The sequence below is a fragment of the Acomys minous genome (genome assembly GCF_964271855.1).
Source record: "Acomys minous genome assembly, chromosome: 6".
NCBI classification, from domain to species: domain Eukaryota; kingdom Metazoa; phylum Chordata; class Mammalia; order Rodentia; family Muridae; genus Acomys; species Acomys minous.
In genome coordinates this window covers 89,078,812-89,103,390 of record NC_140487.1, presented here as the reverse complement: position 1 = coordinate 89,103,390, position 24,579 = coordinate 89,078,812, and the positions used below count along the sequence as shown (strand labels likewise).

General features: G+C 38.6%; 1 protein-coding gene across 1 annotated transcript in view; it reads right to left on the bottom strand.

The window, feature by feature from the left end:
• Positions 1-24,579, bottom strand: part of FAF1 (Fas associated factor 1) — a 303,539-nt gene that overhangs the window by 262,246 nt on the left and 16,714 nt on the right. The window contains exon 2 of the mRNA XM_084787058.1: positions 5,527-5,595. Within this exon, the coding sequence (XP_084643184.1) occupies positions 5,527-5,595 (69 nt within the window). The remainder of the gene's footprint in view (positions 1-5,526; positions 5,596-24,579) is intronic.

Genomic DNA, 24,579 nt, shown 5'->3' with positions numbered 1-24,579 from the left:
TTTGGGATACAAACAGAGATCCATCTTCTAAGAAATGATCTCTACTGCAATGCTTTTATCCTATTTTAACCATAAGTACAGGATGATGCGGAAAATAATAATAATCTAAGGTAAACAGCAGTAGGAACTGTATGGTACATATCAAGTATACATGAGGCAAGACACACTCCCAGAATAGTAATGTTCATGTTATTTTCAGATTTTTAGCATATATAACCTTTAATCATTTGAAAATAAACACTGTAAACTGTAGAATACTAAAAACAAAAACACAGGACTTAGAAGCACTTCTTTGTGAGTAATAATTATATACTCAAAATAATTTGCAGAGAAAGTAACTAATGACTAGAATTCTTGGAACTATGTTGTATTTTCACAGACAATATTTATTTGTGTGACTAAATCAACAAAATAGTAAACATTTATGAACATTACCTTATAAGGAAATTATTCTCAATCCTGAATATATGAAAGAATTAGATACAATAGGACTGGAGAGATGGCTCAGTGATTAAGAACACTGTCTGCTCTTCCAGAGGTCCTGAGTTCAATTCCCACCTACCACATGGTGGCCTGACACGCTATATTGGGATCTGATGCCCTCTTCTGGGCATGCAGGTGCACATGTAGAGAGAGCATTCATACACATTAAAGAAAATAGACACAAAGTGTCTCGCTGATTTTCCACGTTTAGGAGTATAGCATGAATGTATGCCCCAATTGTCTTGTGTTAGAAAATTAAGCAGCTGGGTTCAGTGGCACATGCCTTTGACGCCAGCACTCAGGAGGCAGAAGCAGGTGAATGAATGTCTGAGTTTCAGGCCAGCCTGGTCTACACAGTTTCAGGTCAACCAGAGCTACTAAGTGAGGCATGGTAGGGGGATGGGAGGATAGGATAGGACTAAGCCCGGAAGTCATGTATTAATTATATAAAAGTGAAACCTTTGAAAGGTGACTGAGACACAAAGGATCTGTCCTTGTTAGTGGAGCCATTCATTACTAGATTAGCAACAGATTAAGAGGATAATGACAGAACTGCTTTGTTATCAAAAGCTCTCCCTTAGTGTAGATCTGCATTAGAATAAAGAGAAAGGTGCCCTCAGGGAAAGACCCCCACCTAATTAAGCTTCCAACCTGTGGAAGAGAAAGCACTGGAATAAATGTGGTTCAAGGGAGTGAGGGTCCATCCCAAACTAGTCGATGAATTTGGCAGCGTCATCCACATGTCACGGTTCCACAAATATATGAGTTGTGAAATATTTTCCACCATGGTTTCAAAGAGCCACTGGGGCTAAGCAATGCAGGGCAGGGGAGCCTGTACCTGGAAGCTCTGAGGTGGCGCTCCATGAAGCTGTGGAAATGAAACCTGGGTTGCAATGGAGACTCCCAAGACATGAGACATATATCAAGGAGAGCTGCACACAGGGACTGAAGCCAAGCCAAGAGAAAGAAGTATGTTTGTTACAGGCAGCAAAGATGGAAGGACAGAACCACCTACACTTGTTGACACCAGATATGGAACCACAAGATTTAGAGTTTGTCCCCCACCCTCACCCCATCCAAGATGGTAGATGGATGAAATGAAACCTATACAAAATGGAGGCTAAAGAAGGAAGTCAGGTGGTTAAGATGTGCCTTTGAAGGAGACACTGGAAGCCCTGCCCCTACCCCGTTTTGTTCCTTGGATGACACAAGGTAGTCACTTCTTTGCAATGTGCTCCTGCCATGGTATATTGCCTTATCACATGCCTAAAATCAACAGTGTGAACCAACCATGAGCTAAAACCTCCTAAATTATAAGCCAAATATGCCTTTCTTCTTTTTAAGTTGACTCTCTCAGGTTTGACACAGTACTGCAAAGCTGACTACTGTAACTTCTATTCTTCATAAGATAACTAGTCTTAGCTATTTTGGTACAGCAACAGAAAGTAAAAATTGCTATTAGAGATCATGGTGCTACATTTTTCTTTTCCATTCTATTTTATTTTATTATTTTCCTTGTTTGTTAGAGATGGGGCCTCACTGTGTTGTCCTAGCTATCCCTGAACTCACTACATAGAGCATGTTGTCTTTGAACCCACAGAAATCAGCCAGCTTCTACTTCCTGAGGGATGCAATTGAGGTTATATGCCACATCCAACTTGTCACATTTTTTTAGTCATCATAGCTATCCAGTTAAAAAACTAGATTCATGATATTCATTCAATAGCCACTCAATGAATGAGTTTTTCATTATAATAGTTTTTCAGTTCACCACAATTCCTGTTTACAGTGCCAAACACTTAGTTTGCAGTCCTCTAGTAATTATGCAAAGAAATGAAACTTAAAAATAGACACCCTAAGTTAAAAACTTTAATTACTTGAAATATTTTATAAATTCATATGCAGATCAATGTCAGTCAGAATTCAGATATAAAATAAACACAGAAAACAGAGTACAGCATATTAAAAGTTCCATGACAGTTTCAACTAGTAACGTACTACATCATTTACTTAAGTTTCATTTCACACACACACACTCACTCTCTCTCTCTCTCTCTCTCTCTCTCTATATATATATATATATAGTGTGTGTGTGTGTGTGTGTGTGTGTGTGTGTGTGTGTGTAAATGATGTATAAAAACAGGAAAAAAATGAAAAATACACCAAGCAGGGGGGAAAAAGTGTGTGTGTGTGTGTGTGTGTGTGTGTGTGTGTGTGTGTGTGTAAATGATGTATAAAAACAGGAAAAATGAAAAATGCACCAACCAGGGGGGGAAAAGTGCAACAACTTGCTATCAAAATAAAAGTAGAAGGTTATTGCCAGGTAAATGATGATTTCAAATGAAAAAGTTAAAGTTGTAAAAGATACTATAAAGGACTAGAGGCATAACAACTTAAAGGTAGGAAACTTGCCTACTATGTGTAAGACCCAGCTTTTAACACCTCAGAAACCTGAGAGAAAATAAACAGCAGAGGCCAGAAAGGGGAGGACGAAGAACAAGGAGGGAGAAAGAAGGAAGGAAAATAGAAAAGTTGGGAGGGAGAAAGGGTGGGAGGAAAGGAGGAAAAAGAGAAGGAGAAGGAAAAAGAGAGGGTATTTGACAATACTTTCCAAAAATCAAGCTAGTCAGAAATACATGAAAAGTATCTTACCACTGGGAAAAGTCTTGTACAGTATTCTAGAAAGGCGGGGTCAAGACAATATTCATAGCCAACAAATATGAATCAGCAGAAAAGGAGATAAAGATGAACAAAGAACTTAGGTTCCTCCACACTCTAAAACTATAAACTCCCACATCAAAGTATAGCCTCTTATTCTCAGTCTTCCTTTCCTTTCCCCTTTATTCCTCTTGGCAAAGCCAGGCAAGAGTGTCTTAGTAGGCTTTGTAACCTCCTCAATGATTTGTATCAGCCTGACCAAAAGAATACCTCAAATATACATAAGATAAGCAAAACAAATTGCAAAGTGGTGTCAGGACAAGTAGCCCAGAAGCATCTCTCCAATGTGTTGCTGCCTTCACCACTATCCCCATCATGAAACTGTCATCTACACCATGCCTTCTGAGAATAGAAAACAGCCAGTGTAAAGTATGGGTCCAAGTCAGACAGTAAAAACATTCCTTAATTTTCCTGTACCAAAACACAAAACAGAGACAGACAGACAGACAAGAAGATCAAGAAACAGAGAGACAGAGACAATGGGAGAGGCCAGTAGCAGCACTGATTTAAGTGAAAAGACCCATCCCCAAAGAGCTGGCAGTATGTAAATGAATAAACTGGAAGTTCATTACACTTTAAGTATCCAAACCCCTAAAAATATTCATCCAGTATGACATGGAAATTCAGTTATAAACTGAATATATTCAGCTCCTTCTAGAAAAAGCAGTATGTTAATTATTATACACATATGTAAGAATGCTCTCTCCAGTAATGTTTACAATACTGCAAAGAACTGCAACAATCTTAAATGCTCACCAACACAAGGGTGGTAAAACTATCATATTACTACAACATGATACAACTGTGCAACATTTAAAAAAGGCGCAGTCCATACTTAGTAAGATAGAAAAGTGTTAATGTAACAGTAAATAAATACAGATTATAAAAATATTAATATAAAAGAATCTATTTTCGAGGTAAAAGTTTAGTGACATTAATTATAAAAACAACTGCAAAAATATACATAAAACTTTGAGATGAATATTTTATCTGTGTTATGAGATTAAAAGATTTTAATTAGAATATTTTATTTGAAATATTTAAGACTCAAAATTTTTTCAGATATATAACTTTCTTACTTTTTAGAATACTGCATAGAATTTATTGTTTGAACATACTCCATCCAAAATTATAAATTCCAACCAGCTCCAACATCTAAAACTTTCAATGTAACATATCAACAATAAAATGTTTTAACTTTGTAACATTTGGGTCTGGGATTTATGGATTAGGAATGCACAGCCCATAACTATTTTGTTTGTAAATTCTTCATCTTCTCATTTCATTATGATAAGTATCACTTTTACAGTCTGATCTTAGACTGAGTGAAGATAGTTGTACGACAAATGCATCTCTATAAAGCACTGAGAGAAGAACTATGTAAATCCACAAAGCATGTGAAAGTGAGTATATAATCTCACTTTAAGAAGACAATTTGGTGAAAACATCCTAGATGTCATCACAAACTTTGCCAAATTTGTGGAACTATTAAATGTATAATTTGTAGACATTTTTTAAAAGGCATCTTAAATTCTGACTTCTAAATATTGGCACTTCTAGCCAGGTACAATGGAACACAGCTCTATCTAGCACTTAGGAATCTGAGGAGGAGGACGAGGATGTCTGAGGCCAATCGAAACTGCTGAGTAGGTTCCAGGATAGGCTGAACTACATAGTGACACCTTGTCTCAAAAAAAAGCAAACTGAATAAAGAAAAATCACCTTTTCAAAATTGTGATTTCAATTTCTTTAATACTTCCAAGGTGTGAGGGACATATATGCCATCTTACAGAAGTGTTGTTCCAGTACAATCAAGTTCTGACTTGCTTGGCGGCAAAGCAGGAATGTCTAGTGCTCTGCTACACCTTCCCTTTGGTTAGTATCAAAAAGGTTTTAATAGCTAAACCACCTTTAGGATAAAATTCCCACAATTCAGGGAGAAAGCAGAATAGATTGTCAATTCTTAGATAACTTTTTTAAATGCTGTGATCATCAGCGATACCTCAGGAAGCAAGACTAGTCCTCATCGCTCAGGGAATACTGACTCTCTCTTCTAAGCATCTCTGCCAAAAAAAAATACTATGTGGAGACATGACCAAAGAAAAAAGAAAATCTTTTCAAATTATTTCAATTACCTAAACTTCAAAAGTACCCAGTAATTTAATATTGAACTAAATTATGATTTCATATTAAAGATGAAAATGGAATATATTCATTCTGCTAAGAGTTAGATTGGCTATGGAATGCTGAACCACCTACAATAAACGTTAAGGCCATTCAAGAATTCATAAAGTTAAAACATAGGTCAAAGAATGAAGTACTTACCACCAAGTCCCAGTTATTTTGTTCAAGCAATGTAATAGCTTCATCGATGTTTTCAATGCCAGTACATGCCTAAAAACCAAGTAAATAAGCATGTTAGGGTTTTAGAAATGGTCAGACTTAAAATGTAAATGGTAAAAGACATAATTCAAGCTACATGAATATATAAATAAGTCAAGACATTAAGTGGCCCACACATAAGAGTTTGCAAATTCTTTTTTTTATTATTATTATTATTAATATATTCTTGTTATATCTCAGTGGTTATCCCCTCCCTTGTATCCTCCCATTCTTCCCTCCCTCTCATTTTCCCCTTACTCCCCTCCCCTATGACTGTGTCTGAGGGGGACCTCCTCCCCCTGTATATGCTCATAGGGTATCAAGTCTCTTCTTGGTAACCTGCTATCCTTCCTCTGAGTGCCACCAGGTCTACCTCCTCCAGGGGACATGGTCAAATATGAGGCACCAGAGTACATGTGAAAGTCAGACCTCACTCTCCACTCTACTGTGGAGAATGTCCTGTCCATTGGCTAGATCAGGGTAGGGGTTTGAAGTTTATGGCCTGTATTGTCCTTGGCTGGTGCCATTGTTTGAGCGGGACTCCTAGGCCCAAATCTGCCTATCATAATGTTCTTCTAGTAGGTTTCTAGGACCCTCTGGATCCTTCTACTTTGCTATTCTCCCATGCTTCTCTCATCTAGAGTCCCAATAGGATGCCCTCCCCTCTGTCCCAGTTTCCTGGTAAGTGAAGACTTTCATGGGACATGCCCATTGGGCTAGTAGAGTTTGCAAATTCTTACTTGCAAAATTTGTAAGTTACAATAAGCCAGGCAGGGACAGAGAGATGACCCAGTGGGTAAAGGCACCAACTCTGGAGACCTGGGCTCAATTCCTGGGATCCACATTATAGAAGGAGAAAAATCAACTCCTGTAATTGTCCTCTGACTTTACATGTATATTACAGCATGGGAATAAACACACCCCACACACACACACGAATGAGTGCAGTTTTTTACCATGACCGGTGATGTATGTCTTTAATCCCAGCATTTAGGAGGCAGAGGCAGTCATGTCTCTGATGAGTTCAAGGCCTCCTCTATCAATTATCAGTCAAGAAAACTGCCTCACGGACTTGTCTACAGGAGATCTAATAAAGCCATTTTCTCAGCTGAGCTTCCTCTTCCAACTTGACTCTAACTTGTATAAGACAGTGGTTCACATCAAGAGCAAAGAGAATAAATGCATTATTCGTGCTTACTACTCAGGTAGTTTTCTTTACTCTTATACAGCCTAAGGCCCAAAACCATGAATATTTTCAGGGTAGGTCTTCTTCCATCAATTAGACAAGTCCCCACAGACCAACCCAATCTAGGCAATGTGTTCCCACATGACTCCAGATTGTGTCACACTGACAATTAAAAATGACCACCATGAGTCCAGCCTGGTCTACAGAGTGAATCTAGGAAAACCCTGTCTGGTGGGGAGGGAGCAGGGGAGAACACCAAAGAGGTTAAGCAATGTACTCGGGATCACATGGCTAGGGAATTAAAAGAATTCCAAAACCAGAACACTTTAATCCCACAGCACTGCCTCTCTTTTAGTCACTGACGAAAATATAAATCAACCGAAAGCAATAATGTATCTATTAGTGGTTACCTCAATTAGTTAAAAAATTAGATGAAATTTGGTGACTACTGTGATGGCAGGGAAGAAGAATACAACGATGGCTGATGTGTTCACAACCTATTCCTTATGTCAACAATTTGGAATATTAACTGGAATGAAATTATTTTGTCTGTACATGTGCGCACATACATGTGTATACACATCTATCAATAACAAACATTCTGGTTCTGAGAAAAAACAGTCAGGAACAAAATCTCATTCTTTACTTCCTCAAAATAAATACAATAAAATACCTTGGAATAAAAGTAACCAAAAAAGTAAAAGTTTTCGACAATAAACACTATAAAATATCAGAGAAAGAAACAGAAGAAAATTTAAGATGGGAAAGACCTCATGGACTAGAAAAGTTAATGTTCTGAAAAGAACTGTGCTGCCAAAAGCTGCCGTCAGCTTCAATTCAGTCCTCATCAATATCCCAATACTAGTTTTCACAGAAATAGAGAAACAAAAACAATTTCAAAATTCATATGAAAATAGAAAAACAACTGATAGCCAAAAAGCAATCCTGAGGGGGAAAAGTCCTGCTGTAGGACACATTATACCTGATTCCAATTTATACTACAGACCCATAGTTACAAAAACAGTATGATACTAGCACAAAACTAGATCCATAAGCCAGTGCCACAGAGCAGAAGAGTCAGATATAAACCAACACAGAACCACCTTGGTTGTTTGTTTTGGGTTTTTTGGTTTGTTTTTTTTTTTTAATATCCCTGGAGAAAAGACAACAAATTAATCCTGGAAAACCTTGATATCCAGATGCAGACTGAAATAGGATCCCTATCTCTCATCCTGTACAAGATATCAATCCCAAATAGATCGAACACCTTAGTGCAAGACATGAAACTCTGAAACTGTCAGAGGAAAACACAATAGGATATAGGCATAACCAAGGGTTTTCTGTATAGAACTCTATTTGTTCAAAAGATAAGGACAAATACGACCTCATGAAAGTAAAGTTTCCTCATAGCAAAGCATACAGTTAAGTGAGAGAATATACAACAGCTATGTGGAAGAACATCTCTGCTAGTTGTATGCCTGAAGACTAACATCTAGAATATACAAAGAACTCAAAAATAAAAACAAAACACCTCTAACAATAAATAATAGACTAATGAAATGAACTGACGGCTCTCAAAAAAATAAAAAAACAAAATGGCCAATGAGTAGATGAAGAGATGTTTGATTTTACTAGCCATCAGATAAATGCATGTTAACACACGCTGGAATTCCAACCTCAATCAAAATGGTACTCTTTAAGAAAATGAGTAACAAATGCTGGCTAAGGAATGGACAAGAGAGAATCCTTGATTTAAAAAATGCTGGTAGAAATATAAACTAGTCTAGCCAATAAGGAGGTTTCTTTAAAAAAAAAAAAAAAAACCTACCGTGACTCAGATACACCACTCCTGAATATACACAAAAAGAATTACAAGTCAACACATCACAGAAATACTTACACATCAGTATTTACTACAACCCACTCACAACAGCTAAGAAATAGAACCAGGCTAGGTGTTTAGTAACAGAGAAGTAGATAAACAGTTCAATGTTTACACAATGAAAATTTTTTCCAGCTATTAAGAATAAAGCTGTATCATTTGGCAGGGGGCGGGGGGAAGGGTTAGAGAGATGGCTCAGAGTTTAAGAGCATTAACTGCTCTTCCAGAGGTCCTGAGTTCCATTCCCAGCAACTACATGGTGGCTCACAACCATCTACAATGTGATCTCATGCCCTCTTCTGGCCTGCAGGGGTACATGCAGGCAGAGCACTGAATACATAATAAGTAAATCTTTTTTTAAAGAAATGGGTGCAGCTGGAGATGACTATATAAAGCAAATGAAGTCAGTCCCAGACAAACATGTTTTCTCTAATACCTGGTTTCTAGATTTTCAAAGAGATACATAGGATCCTGTGTGTATGTAGACTATGAGAATAGAAATGAAATTGTCTAGGGAACAGACAGAACAGAGTGAGAAGAGAAAAGGGAGAATGAGAGGGCATTAAGGAAAAATATATTCAACATACAGTATTTATATTAAGATGTCCTTCTGTAGCATATATATTTATATTGCACATATATATAATAAAATATTTTTAAAACATTTCCCTATACATAAAGAGTTAAAATTGAAATGGCTGAATAAAGTATTGGATTAATAAAAATCTGTCCAATCCATATTGATTCTTTTTCGGGGGGTGAGGGGTAAAAAGAGAAAAGTTTATTCCAATCCACCAAGGCTGTCTTGGGAAAGCAGAGAAAAGCAAAATAGGTTCGGGGAGAGATTTCCAGGGTTTTAAAGGGAACAGGTTCCTGGAAAGAGGGGGACCTGTAAGCCAGAGTGGAGGACTATAAAGAAGTCAATGGAAGACTTTTAAGAAGTTGAGTCTTGGCCAGGCATGGTGGATCTCTGTGAGTTTGAGGCCAGCCTGGTCTACAAAGTGAGTCTAGGACAGCCAAGGCTACACAGAGAAACCCTGTCTCAAGGGAAAAAAGGGGGGAGGGTGATTCTTTTTTAAAATTATCTTTGTTGTTATTTTGAGACAGGATCTCTCTATTATATAACTGACACTGTCCTGTAACTTGCTGTGTAAACCAGGCTGGCCTCAGACTCAGAAAGAATAGCTTGCCTCTGCCTCCCAAGTGCTGAGATTCACCATACCCAGTCTTAAATTCCAGAGTATCACCCCAAATTAGCTTATTACTTGCTAATTTGCCAATAAGTCATCATCTGGGCCAAATGATCAAGCAAAGTACCACAAGTAGTGAAAAAAAGTCAGACTAAAAGTTTCCTGGCATAATAAAAGGCAACGGTCACAGTGTCAACCATGAAGCAGGTATGCCAAAAATACTCAACTAGTCTAACCAAGATCCAGATTTAAAGGAACAAGAGAAAAATGCCAAATGGCATCCTAAATAAATGAACAAATCTAAAATATACAACATTTTACAAAATTGTCCTAAAAGTTATTTCCATCTCAAGAAGTAGTGGTATTTCTCCACACTAAGAAACTAGAAATGCAGCCATGAATGTAATACATAATTACAATTATATACTGCTTAACGGGAAATGCTAATAAGAAAAATAAAATTATAATTGGGGAAACTGCACTGTTGCCAGGACTTTAAAAGACATTATTGACTACATTTATTAATTATATCTTGAATATGTTGTATATACAGGAAGTTGGTACATGTTGAAATATTTAACATGACTGTGTGTGTATGTGTGTGCGTGCACACGCGCACGTGTGTGTTTACAACTTTATATCGCCTCAACATGCAGTTTGAATAGAAATTTATCGTCTTCCAACCAAAAGAGGAAGTAATTTACAACACAACATCATGCTCAAATGGCTGAAGCTAGTGACCACATGATAAAAGAGATGTAATACTGAATCCAATTCTTCAACCTTCTACACATGAGGACCAAACAACTACAGCTCCTCCCACTAAGGATTACTTCCCATTGTCATTGAGCTTGAATATATGATTTGGTCCTTTTCCTATGGAAATTATAATAGAGTGTAGTGGTATGACACTATGACCATGTGTCTTACAAGTACCATGAGTTTCTACTTTTACTTCTAAATATCATTATCCTACAGTTTTTGTTTTGTTTTGTTTTTGAATAAAATAAAATGTGCTGGGGTAAAGGTGGCACAGAAATTATGGGAGTCACCAACCAAGAAACCTATGCCAGGAGAGGGAGCCCAGCCCTGACACTGCGTAGAAGGCCAGGCCTAGGATAGAACCAAACACGACTGAGGAAAAGGGGGGGGGGGGGGGAAGTCAATGAAATGATGCCTAATGATGCTCTGCTATAATCATAGATTGGTGCCTAGCACAACTGTCATCAGAGAGGCTTTATCCAGCAACTGATACAGCCACCCAGAGCCAAATATTAGGTGGAGTTCAGGGAATCCTGCTGAAGAGGGGAATAATTGTAGGAGCCAGAAGAGTCAAGGATACCATTAAAGAAAAAACAACAACAACAACAACACAGAATCAAATAACCTGGGCTCATAGAGGCCCAAAGAGACAACCAGGGAGCCTGCATGGGATGGGCCTGGGCCCTCTGCGTGTGTGTTACAGCTGTGTAACATGGTCTTCTTGTGGGGCTCCTCTAACAGTGGGAACAGGGACTGTCTCTGACTCTTTTGCCTGCTTTTGGGACTCTTTCCCTCATTCTGGGTTGCGTCATCCAGTCCAGCCTTAATACAAAGGTAGGTTCCTAGACTTGGTGAAACTCGATATGCCATGTGTGGCTGATATCCATGGACACCTGCCCTATTCTAAAGACAAAAGGAAGAGGAGTGGATAGAGAGGCGACTGGAAGGAGAGGAGAGAGGGGAAACTGCAGTTGGAATGTAAAAAAAAAAAAAAGGAGAAAGAGAGAAACTATCTTTCAATGACCATTTCTACTACGCGGTCTGTCATTTATACATCTATTTACAGTTATGGGTCTACTTTAGTGACTGGACTTTCTTGCGATTATGAGTCAATACTTTTCTGATTCTTGTATGCTTGGTAACTTGTAATTGTGACCAAATATTATGACTTTTTCATATTTTGGGTGCTAGATATCTCTCTAAATGCTCTTGAGCCTCGTGATCTGGAGTGCTTGGAAATAACCAATTGCTACTGAAGCTTACTTTAAAGTTCTGTTCGGCAATATACTTCAGCACGCTTTTAAGTACTCTAGGGTGCCTCACTTTATACATTTAAAATGTTCCACTTACTCTGAAAGACTAATGCAGCTAGCAGAAACACGTAATATCTCATCATCTGTATGGGTTATGGAGACAATTTACTTCATCAACACTTTCCATTTGTCTTTCTAAATTGTATTCTTTCTTATGAATAATAGTTCCAGCACTTGTCAAAGAATTTAACTATCTGAAAAATGCATGGAAAACAAGTTTCATGTCAAATTATCCATTTCTGGGAAAGTTATAATGCATTTCAGCACAATAAAGCCTCTAAAAAATACTTTAGAAAAAGTCTTCCAACTTTTTCAACTCTAAAGTAACTTAATTTTGCATGTAAAAAGAAATTGTATCTCACACCCTTGAGAGACACCACTATCTTTTTCATTTCAAGTGCTTTCAATTGGTTTCTATTGTCATCTTTACATTAAAGTGTGGAATTAAGGTTTGCTTCTATTTTCTTTGTAATTCTCTGCATTAAATGGTTATGATAGACAAATTTGTGACAGGTGAAAAGAAGCTATTTTTATTTTATCAGAGTAAAAAGAACAGAACTTTGGAATATGCAACAGATAACCTAAAGTAAATTATTCTATCTCTTTTGAGTATTACTGACTGAGAAAAATAACATCTTCCTTATCAGTACTGTGCTGGCTAGTTTTGTTGTTGTTGCTTGGGTTTTTTCAAGACAGGGTTTCTCTGCATAGCCTTGGCTGTCCTGGACATGCTTTGTAGACCAGGCTGGTCTGAAACCTGCCTCTGTCTCTCAGAGTGCTGGGATTTCAGCCCACGCCTGGCTTGTGCTAGTTTTATGTCAGTTTGGCACAGCTAGAGTTATTTTGGAAGAAACCTCAAATTGACAAAATGGCACCACCAGAACGGACTGTGGGCACACCTGTGGTACATTTGCTAGATTGATGACTGATGTGAAAGGGCCCAGATCACTATGTACAGTGCCACCCCTGGGTTGGGGGTCCTGGATTCTATAAGAAAGCAGGCTGAGCAAGCCATGATGAGCAAGCCAGTAAGCAGCATGCCTCCATGGCCTCTGCATTGGCTGCTGGCTCCAGGTTCCCTCCTATTTTAGTTCTTGTCCTGACCTCCTTTGGTGATGGAGTACAGATGTGGAAGCACTAGCAAATACATGCTTTCCTCCAAATTGCTTTTGGTCATTATGTTTCACCCTAGCAATAGAAACGCAAACTAAGACAAGTACTTTACTAATTTTCTTTTATATAATTTGCCTGTTTTTATAAATATTATGTACTTATATGATATATCCTTAGCTAGGACTAACTTGTGCTTTACTTAACAAATTCTATGTATGTGTATATGTACAGATGCTCCTGAATTTACAGTGGGATTATATTCCTGTACGCCCACTGTAATATCATGTCAAAAATGTGTCTACAATCTACAACCTATTATAGCTTAGCAACATAATGCTGTACAGTATCAGCTAGATAAACTCAAACACATAGCTGACTGGGAATTTCAGCTTGCTGCCCAGCAACATGAAAAATTATCTAACCAAGTACACAATTCAAAATTCAAACCAAAGTTTCTATTGAACTCACCCAATAGAAATGTTGAAAACCCATTAGAAGGTCTAAACTATTGTAAGTTAAAGACTATGAATATGTTTATAATTACATGTACACATTCTAATAGAACTAATATAATCTATCATATGTACTATTACAGTTGTTGAGGCTGGGAATGTAGTTCAATAAGGGAGTGCTTGCCTACTGTGTGCAAGGCTCTGAATTTGATTCCTACAACCAGAAAAGAAATTTTAAATAAAGATCTGATCTTGTTATATAAAATCGAGGAGGAAAAAAAAAAACAGAAATATTCAGCAGTGGTTCTCAGCCTTCCTATTGCTGCAACAACCCTTTAATACAGTTCCTTGTGTTGTGATGACTCCAACCATAAAAGTATTTCCCTTGCTACTTTATAATTGTAATTTTGCTACTTTTATTAATCATAATGTAAATATCTATGATTTCTAACGGTCTTATGCAAACTCTGTGAGGGGGTCGTTCCCCTCTTCCAAAGGGGTCACAACCCCCAAGTTGAAAACCACTGGTTTACAGTGTTAAGAGTATATTTAGGTTTGTCTACTTTTGTTTTTTGCTAGCCCGCATCTTTATGAAAATAATCTAAACCTATGTTCTTATAATCTAATGACTTAGCTCCTCCTGAAAAGAGAAACCCTACTTGAGATGGTTATAATTTCATCTGTAACCTAAAACACAGTACTCTCAAGGCAGTAAAATGTTTCAGCTTGCCGCCAAGCAAGCCTGATAATTTGAGTGTGATCTCAGGACTCACAAAGTAGAGCTCCTATAAGGATTTCTGACCTTCACATATACACCATGGTATAGTCACACACACACAATGGGGGGGGGTGTTGGAGGGTGGGGAAAAGGAGGGAGAATAAAGAAAATTTTAAATGAATAATCCAATGAAATTTAGCATTCTCAGGAAAAGTCAGTTAAAGACTACATAGTTTTAGGGGCTATAAGATGTTTTAAAACATGTCTTCAAGCTTCCTCACAAATTGCAAACCATAACATTTCTAGATAGTTTTTGTCAATGATAGACCAAAGAACCTAATTTTCATTCTTTTCATGAGCAGAGTAAGAGCAATAGTAATTACATTTGACTAATAATATATAAAGAAAACACAGGACTTACTAATTACATATTCATTATATAATTTTATGACAGAAAACAAACATGAAATCTAGAGAGATAGCTCAATGATTAAGAGCACTTATTGCCCTTCCAGAGGACCCATTTCAGCTCCAGTATACACATCTTATATAACTCTGCTCCAGGAAAGCAATGCCTCTTCCTTTGAAGGCATTAGCACTCACTTACATATACCCACACACAGACACACATGAGCTCATAATTAAAAATAATAATAATTGGGACAAGAAAAAATACTGATTGAAAGAACCTCATTATGGAAATGGGCCTCCTTCAAAATGGGTAAGCACAGATGCAGGCAGAGTCGACTGCCAAACTCTGCCAAGATGGGGTAAGCAAGTCCTCAATAGTTCCTGCCTCACAAATATGTATGTCAGATATATTAGGCCAGAAGGCTGAAGTTGATACTCCAGCATTATAGAGTTTGGGGTGACTGTTCAGGTAGCAAACTGTCTCTGTCATCTTCTCATTTGGGAAGCTGCTATACTGCGCTCCCTGTTTACTCAGGTAATCAATTTTATTCCTTCTCAAGTCTCTGATGAGGTTGAAGACCAGATAGTTTAGTTTTACAATTAAGCTTACTTGTTTAGGGGTTAAGATATTTTTAGGTCTGGATAGATGTTTTAAGTTGCTAATGATGAGATATGATAGATATTGATTTACAATCAGAATTTTAGGCTCACAAAGATAGGAAAGATGTTTTCTTTAAGGCTGCCAAATACAAATAGCCAAAACACTATGAATGTAACATATATATAATTCCTGATTGTTTCATGGCTCTTCTCACTGTAGGTAGTTTATTGTATGTAAGTGTAATAATATAAATGCATGTGTAAAAAATATTTAATAAAGAAAAAAGAGCACTTGCTGATCTTCCAAAAGACTGGGGTTCAATTCCCACCACCGACAGGGTGGCTCAGCACTGTTTGTAGCTCCACTCCCAGCAAATCTAGCATCCTCTTATGGGCAACAAGAAGCACACGTGGACAGGGCGTGGTGGCACAAGCCTTTAATCCCAGCACTTGGCAGGACAGCCAAGATAACACAGAGAAACTCTGCCTCAAAAAGAGAAAGAAAGAAAGACAGAAAGAAAGACAGACAGACACACACGGTGCACAGACATGCATGCAGGTAAACATTCATACAAATTAATTATAATGATCATGATGATGACAATGACAAATACCAAATCTGAATTCTAAAAACAAAGACAGGAGGAAAAAAGTGGCTCAAGGAAAGATAAGGAAAAGAGAAGGTAAAAAAAGAAAGAGCAAAACTATTCAGTTTGTTAAAGCATAAATGTACGTGAGTGCCAGGCATACAGGAGCACACTTTTAATCCCAGCACTTGGGAATCAGAATTACATGGATCTCCGTGAGTTCAAGGCTAGTCTAGTCAACATAGTGAGTTCCAGGCCTGACAGGGATACACAGAGAGACCCTGTTTCAAAAAAGAGAAGGTATACTGACAAAAAAGTAAGAAAAAAGAGAAGTAGACTAGCAATTTCTAAATTATGAGAAAACTCAGGCATACTCAAGGGATGCATAGTGCAGAAAAGTTGGAATATATTCAGTAAAAAAAAAAGAGGCTATGACTATCAGTGCTTCTGTGACTACAAAAGGTACCTCAGAAAGAGGCAGACAGAAGAGCTGGGGCTGCACTGACCACGTCACTACTGTGGTGAGCACAACAGGCCGTGTGGTACACTAGGGTAATTTACTGTAGGATCTTCCTCTTTCCAACAGCAGGGCTTTTTTTTTTCTTTCTAGTTGTTATCCTTCATCTCAGACAACTATACCACATCTCCTCTAGGAAGTAGAGTTCTCACACCTACACTTTATTAGGCATGTGCTTCTTACATTGACTGGAGTTTGAAAACAAGAAGAGTGAGAAAGCCTTGACTACCATCTGGCCACCTTATGTACATACTCTCAGGTAAATCACTGTGTTTAAAAGGGGTTAGTGAATTATACCAGTGTGGGCTTTACCCAGTTTAGTGTGTTACTGCTCATTTTCAAATCATTAGTCTAACTGTACATTCCACTGGCACTATATAGTAAGAAAAAGAAATATATCCACATTTGTAAAAATAAGTGGACCTGACTGCCCTGATGAAATCTATTCCTGTTTGTAAATGTTAACACTGCCGTAGTGCTGGTGCCAAAAAGCAATTTCATAATAGAAAATTCTAGTCAGCCTGGTTTGTTTCTTAAATAACAGTTCTTAGGAGTTTTCTTTTCCCAGCACTCAGAGAGGCAGAGGCAGGCAGATCAAGGCCAACCTGGTGTACAAACTGAGTCCAGGACAGTCAAGGCTACCAACCCTGTCTTAAAGGAAAAGAAAGAAAGAAAGAAAGAAAGAAAGAAAGAAAGAAAGAAAGAAAGAAAGAAAGAAAGAAAGAAAGAAAGAAAGAAAGAAAGGTAAATATGGTAATACCCTTAACTCCAACATTTAGGAGACAGAGGCAAGATCAGGAGTACATGGCCAGCCTAAGCAAATCGGGGTGAGGGCAGACTGTCAGTACCAAGAGATATCCATCTTTCAAAACAAACATAATCCTATATGCTTAGGTATGTTTCCTTTTTTAAAAGGGGGGAGGGGTCTCTAGATACAAAGAAAGGTCAAGCTTGATGTAGTGGCTCACATCTGCAACCCAGCACTCAACAGGATAAGATGGGAGGAATGACGCAAGGTGAATGCTAGTTTTAGATACAAAGGAAGTTCCAGGCCGGAATGAATAAATAGTGTGAAATCATACTACAACAATAAGAAAGAAGCAGGAATGGGGGCTTACTTGGCTCAGCATCAGAGCATTTGCTTGGCCCTGGTTTTGGTCTCCAGAGGGGAGATGATGGAGAACAATGTGAAAAGTTTACAGATTTGGGTGACCGGGTATATAGGTCAGTTGGTAGAGTGTGCATAAAGTACTAAGTTTAAACCCCAACAATACACAAACCAGATGTGGCAGGGCATGCCTGTAATTTGAGCACTAGAGAGGTAAAGGCAGAAGGATCAGAAGTAATCCTTTGCTTTATAACAAGCTTGAGGCAAGCTTGGGCTCAAGCAAATCCAGAGGAGAAAAGGAGGGGAGGGAACAAAGGGCATCATAAAATTAATTTGTCTATTGTTTTCAAAATAATCACTATGAAGATATCTTAAAGATGCTAATAGAGGCAGGTGTGGCAATGTGTTCCTTTAGTCCTAGTACCTTTGAGGCAGAGGTACACGCATCTCTATAATGAGTTCAAGATGAACATAGAGAGTTCAAGGCCAGAAGGCTGTACGTATGGTGAGACTCTGTCTCTACTTGTGTCTCTACTCTGTGTTTGTGTGTGTGTGTGTTTCTCTCTCTCTCTCTTTCAGTCTCCATCTCTCTCTCACACACACACACAGATACACACAAACACGCCTAAAAGAGTACTAAACAAACAATGGCATGCGTATTCAAATACTAGAAATGGAGGAATTTCTCTAGATTTACCACAGACTGAGTGAACCATCTGCCAAACCAATTCTGCTTCAGTGCTTATCAAATTCACATACTGATGACCAAACTGGTTTCTCTGGTATGCTAATACCAGGAAGAAGGCATCATAAATAATGATGACAAATATTATGTTCAACATAAAAACACCCACTCCTTTGTAAGTTAATATTCTGGCTAATAAGTAATCCAGCACTAGGGAGGTAGGTGTAGGAGGGTAAGGAGCTCCAAGTCAGTAGTTCAAGGCCAGAGGAGCAAGAGTTCAAGGCTCGTACATAAGCAGTTCAAGGCCACCCTGAGTTACATGAGACCCTGCACAGGCATACATACAATTCTGGTTAACAACTTCATCTCAGGGCTGGAGATTTAGCTCAGGGCTAGAGAGATGACTGAGTACTTAAGAGCAGCTAAGTTTTAAGCACCCTCATGATGGCTGACAAGCATCTGTAACTCCAGTTCCACGAGATCTGATACCTTCTTCTGGCTTCCATGGGTGCCAGGCACACACGTAGTACAGATAATGCATGCAGGCAAAACATACATACACATAAAATAAAAATAAATCACTTTTTTAAAAATTAGCTGTTATTCTGAGTTATTTTTACAGAACATTATCACTGAACAATAACAAAAAAATTAAATACTGCCAGGTATGGTGGTACACACCTATAATCCCAGCACTCAGGAAGACAGAGGCAGGCAGAGTTCTCTGTGAGTTTGAGGCCAGCCTGGTCTACAAAGCAAGTCCAGGACAGCCAAGTCTACATAGAGACCCTGTCTTGGAAAAAAGAAATAAAATACTTATGTCTACAAAGCAAAGGATCAGTCCATGAATTTCTGATGAGAAAGCCAACATTACTCATTGTTTGAAGCACATTTTCACAGAAATACCAAAACCAAATATTAACACTTATGATTGAATCCTAGAAATATCTCAAGTTAGAACTTTCTATTCATTTTCAAATACATCAAAGAGGAAATGTTGCTTTTGATACCACAGGTATATAGGTTCACAAAACTATACAAACCAGTCAAGTGCATTTTTTTCACATAAGCAACCTTCCCCTCTAAACAAAAATATATGATTGGAATCAATGTTTCGCTCGAAATGCCCACCATACGCCTTTAATGTCTTCATGCCCAATCCACTAGCAAACTGTTTCTCCAAAACTACTAGACTTTTTGCATCAAACAAAATAATCTGAGAGGGTTACTTTACATTTAACCTCACTTCATTTGACAAGTGACAAGAAAAAGAAGAGGGTGGGGGGAGGAGGAGCAGGAGCAGGAGGAAGAAAAAAGAAAAGGGACTCAGATCTTTAAGACTGAAAGCCCTTCATCCATTGACGATCCCTATTCTGAAAATCCAGTATGTCCCAAATCGCTTGAGCATCAGACACGCAAACTGATTTACATTTTGGAACATCAGATTGTAGACTTCTGAATTAGAAACACTCTATCAGGAAAGTTTTTTCTTTCCTGAACTAGTTATTTCAACCATCTTAGGTAAGTGGTTCAAAACACGTGTATAAAGATCAAGACAAGTCCTTCTCTTTTTCTCGAGTGGGTATCTGTAACAATTTCTTTCTACTAAATTATATCTTACCTTATTATTTGCTTCATAAAGTTACCTAGCTTTTTATTTGCTCGTTCCTGATCCCTCCTAAATGAGTTAAAAGACACAGATGGATTATTATACTTACTATAATTCCATTGTTGCACGACCATTCTCCTAGTTGGTCATGAACAAACATTCATGCCAATAGGGCACTGACAGCATCCACCCAAGTCTCTCAGCTGATGAACCAATGAGTTTATTGGGGCACTTACAGCAGCATGAATGACTCTCAGGCAGGTGCATCACCAAAAAGCTTCATCTCATATGACTCACGAAAGCTGCATCACTGGATGATTAGACGGAAAAGTCACACCACCTATGTAACTTGTACGCAGCTCTACAAGTAACTCATGTCCTTGTAAGTAACCCCAATAAACTCACCGGTTCACCAAGCTAGACATAAGCTGACTCATTTCCTTGACCTACTTACTGTCAGTTCCTTATCTACATTGAATTTTTTCACAGCTCCCTAGGAAAAGTCATGAAACACAACTGTCCCCAAATAAGGACAGATCAAAACCAAAGATGAGTTTAACATATCACCTACTATATGATCTAAGACATGAGACCACAGCATCTGAGAGTGGAGTCATGAGGACAATCCAAATGTAGCCATGCTTCCCTGTGTTGCATGTGTGTGTGCCATCTTGCTGTGGCAGCAGCTGGACTGGCCTTGCTATAGATGAGAAAACATTCAGTGTGACTCCCAGGGTGGCCATCTTCTATACGGTACTGAGTATAATACTTGATTAATGGAGCCCACAGTGGATAAAGGACTAACAGGTGCGTTGTAGTCCCTGAAAGTAGCACTTGTGGAATAAGTAAGCAAGTTATAGCAGCAGTTTCATGGCCTCTACTATGGGTGACAAAATAAGCAAATGAGGTATGGCTTAACCAATGATCGGGGTATATAAGGAAAATGAGATCTTGTCCTATACTATACCAACTTAGCTCAGGATACTTTATTTTATTAGACTTAGTTATTATTTTTATGTGTGAGTGTTTTGCCTACAGACATCTATATGTACCATTTGCATGTCTGGTGCCCAGAGGTTAGAGGAGCTTATCGGATCCCCTGGAACTGGATTTACAAGGGTTATGAACCACCGTGTAGGTGCTACAATTCAAACCCCAGTCCTCTGCTGAGTCATCTCTCCAGCCCCAAGAGAACTTGGGTTTTTTGTTTTGGTTTGGTTTGGTTTGGTTTGGTCTGGTCTGGTCTGGTTTGGTTTGGTTTGGTTTGGTTTTGGTTTTTTGAGACAGGGTTTCTCTGTAGCCTTGGTTGATCTGGACTCTCTTTGTAGATCAGGCTGGCCTGGAACTCACAGAGATCTGCCTGCCTCTGCCTCCCAAGTGCTGGGATTAAAGGTGTGTGCCAACACACCCAGCCAAGAGGGCATTTTTAATACTCCTTTCCTGAGCATTTTCAGGTTAGGAAAGGCCACTAGAAAGGTTTGTACAAACTTTGGAAGGCTATGAAGAAATAGCTAACATTACTGCTCTCCAAAGGGGCTGGGATGACACTCAATTGGTAGACTGCTTGTTTAGCATATGTTAGGCCCTGAGCCCATCCCTAGCAGAGCATAAAGCACACATGGTGGTACACATGTGTGATCCTAGCACTTAGGACACAGAAGCAAGACGACGACCAAGTTGAGGTCAGCCTACACAACAAAGGAAGACCAGCCTGAGTTATCAGCAGGATCGTGTTCCCAAGAGAAATAAGTCTCCATATAGCACTAAGCACTAATGCAGCTCACAAACAGACTGATCCACTCTTACCTAATTGGAATGCAGCACCAGATCGGTCTAAAAACTGCTCCAGATTCATAGCAACCATCCCATAAACAAAGATGCAAATTTCCTGAAGAGAATATCAGTAACTTAAGTAACACTTAAAATAATATCAAATCGTGATTGGCAGGTTTACATCAACAGTGCAAACCTTGCTTCTCGTTGTTCAGCTCTATTATATTCTTATGGGACCATCATTGTATTTGCAGTTAGATCTTGACCAAAACACCATTATGTGGTCCATTACTATACTAATAGACAAATTTTATGCTGGAGAATTATATATAAGTTCTTCCCTTTCTTCCAAAGGGGGAAAAAATACTTGAACAATGAGTTTATATGAATTTTTAAAAATTAGGTTGGTAAAATTGTACTAATAATCCTCGTATACAGGAATTGTTTTGTTAGATTTTATAAACTACTGACTACATTTTCTAGTAAAAAGCTGGGCGTGGTGGCACATGCCTTTAATCCCAGCACTCGAGGCAGAGGCAGGTGGATCACTGTGAGTTCAAGCCAGCCTGGTCTATAAAGTGAGTCTAGGACAGCCAAGGCCACACAGAGAACCCCTGTCTCGAAAAACAAAAAATAACAACAAAAAAAATAATAATAAAAAATAAAAAAGCAGAAGAAGGAAAACCATTTTCTAGCAAGAGCTTACATTCTCATTTCTATCCACAAGAGGGAGCAAGCACTTAACAGATCTTGGGAATTTCATTATATACTTGTTTCACACAAGACTTTCAAAAAGCAGTAACAATAAAAACTACTAAAACATAAGAATGTCTACCATCAATGTGCCAGGCACACTGATAGGGTCTAAAATTATAGTTGGTAAAATAAAAGCTACTGCCCTCAGCTTTCATAGTACTTTTAATTTACTGATTCCATAAATGAATGACAACATACTTCATCTTTTCATACTACTGTAGATTATAATTTGTAAGTATTTAGTCTAAACAGAAACTAAAAACATGGTATAAAGACTAAGTAAATTATCATAATCTAACTTATAAACTAAAACTTTACAGGTGAGTGTGGTGGCATACACCTTTACTAGCACTTAAAAGGCTGAAACAAAACAATCAGGTGTTCGAAACCAGCAGTGGCAACATAATAAACTCAAAAGTCATCTTAAGATATACAGTGAGATCATGTATTCAAAAATAGCCCCCAAACTATGCTAATATGCTAAGCAATTTATCATATAAAGAATCGCAGCAGGATGTAGATACCTGTGTTTTATTTATTCAAACCTCTAACTCCAATGATCTAGGCCACCTGCCTCTTTGTTTTATTATTATTTCGCTTAAACACAAGGTTGGTAAATTAACATTTACCTATGAGAACCTGAGACCACAGTTATTAACAGAATTTCCTGCATTTTAGGAAAGAAACATCTTTAAAATGCACAAGCAAGTAGTAAAATCATAAATGCTAATAATGAAAATTCTCAGTCTATGAATGACACAAAAACAGCTCTTTGGCCGGGAAGTGGTGGGCACACCTTTTATCCCAGCACTCAGGAGGCAGAGGCAGGTGGATCGCTGTGAGTTCGAGGCCAGCTGGGTCTACAAAGTGAGTCCAGGACAGCCAAGGCTAACACAGAGAGACCCTGTCTCAGGAAAAAAAAAAAAACAATAAGAAATTTCTTTTATGTTTTATAATCAGTAAGTATTTTATATACCTTTACACACAACGTTGTATAAAAATATCTCAGGTTAGCAAGGCATGGTGGTGCATGACTTTAATCCTAGCACTAGGTAGGCAGAGGCAGGCTAGATCTCTGAGCTCGAGGCCAGGCTGATCTACAGAGTGAATTTCAGAACACCCAAGGGCTACGCAGAGAAACCCTGTCTCAAGTGAAAAGCAGTTGCAAGCAGAAAAAGTTTTAAAAGTCCTAATCTAAAGGCTGCAAGATCTTTTTATGTTTTCTTCAACATTCAAAGGCACAAAAATCCACGTTTATAGGGCTGGTTTACATAAACGTATAGCCCCAAGGACACAGACAGCACACTTGGAAACAAACCGTTCTTTATAACTGTCCTTCCAAGTAGGATACACAGCAACCTAATAAGAACTGTCAGCCTGTGTCCCAACACGGGACCCTCAGCTCAAGTAACTGAGCCTAATCCTTGTTTTTTAAAGGACTGGGTAAAAACAATCAGTCCAACCCATATAATTTGTCCAGACTAAAAGTTAAGTGGGCGGTTACTACTTCATGGTATGGGCCCTGCGCTCTATAAAAAGGCAAAAGGTAGCCAAGCAGCAGTATTGACTGCTCTCTTCTTCCTGAAGAAGGACACAATGTGAGCAGCTGCTTCAAATTCCTACAGCCTTGGCTTTCCTGCCGGGATGGACTGGACCCTAGAACTGTGACCAACATGAACTCTTCCTTCTGTCGAGGTATTTTATCACAGCAACAGAAAAAGTAGCTAAGACACCAGCATTATGACTTCCACTACCACATAAGTCAGCACTGGACAATCGGTGTACTATAAAAAAGAAAGGGTCCTTATTCATATTTGGCGATCTAGAACCATGGTGGGTTGTTTGTTTCTGCGTGAGGGATTACAGTGTTTGGGGGTACTTGTTTGGGGGCTTGGGGATGTCTCGTTGGTTGGTTGGTTTGGTTTTTTGGAGTCCAAGTCTACAATGTAGCACTGCAGGCCTGGAACTCAGAATGTGCCTGCCTCTGTCTCCCAAGTACTGGGGAGTGAAGCATGTGATACCGCTGCTGGCTTTGCAGTAGTTTGATGGAGAAATGTTCCTAAAGGCACAGGCCTTTGAACCCTTGGTCCCCAGGTAGTAGTGCTGTTTGTGAGGTACAGCTCTATTGAGAAGCATGTCATTCCAGATGGTCCTACTTCCAGTTTGTTCTCTCTGCTTTGAGTTTACAGTTCAAAATGTGATCTCTCAGCTTCCTGCTCCTGCTGCCATGCCTGCCATTTGCTGCCATGTTCCCGACCATAATGGACTCTTACTCCTCTAGAACCATAAGCCAAAATTAACTTCCAATAAGTTGCCTTTAGTCATGATGTTGTA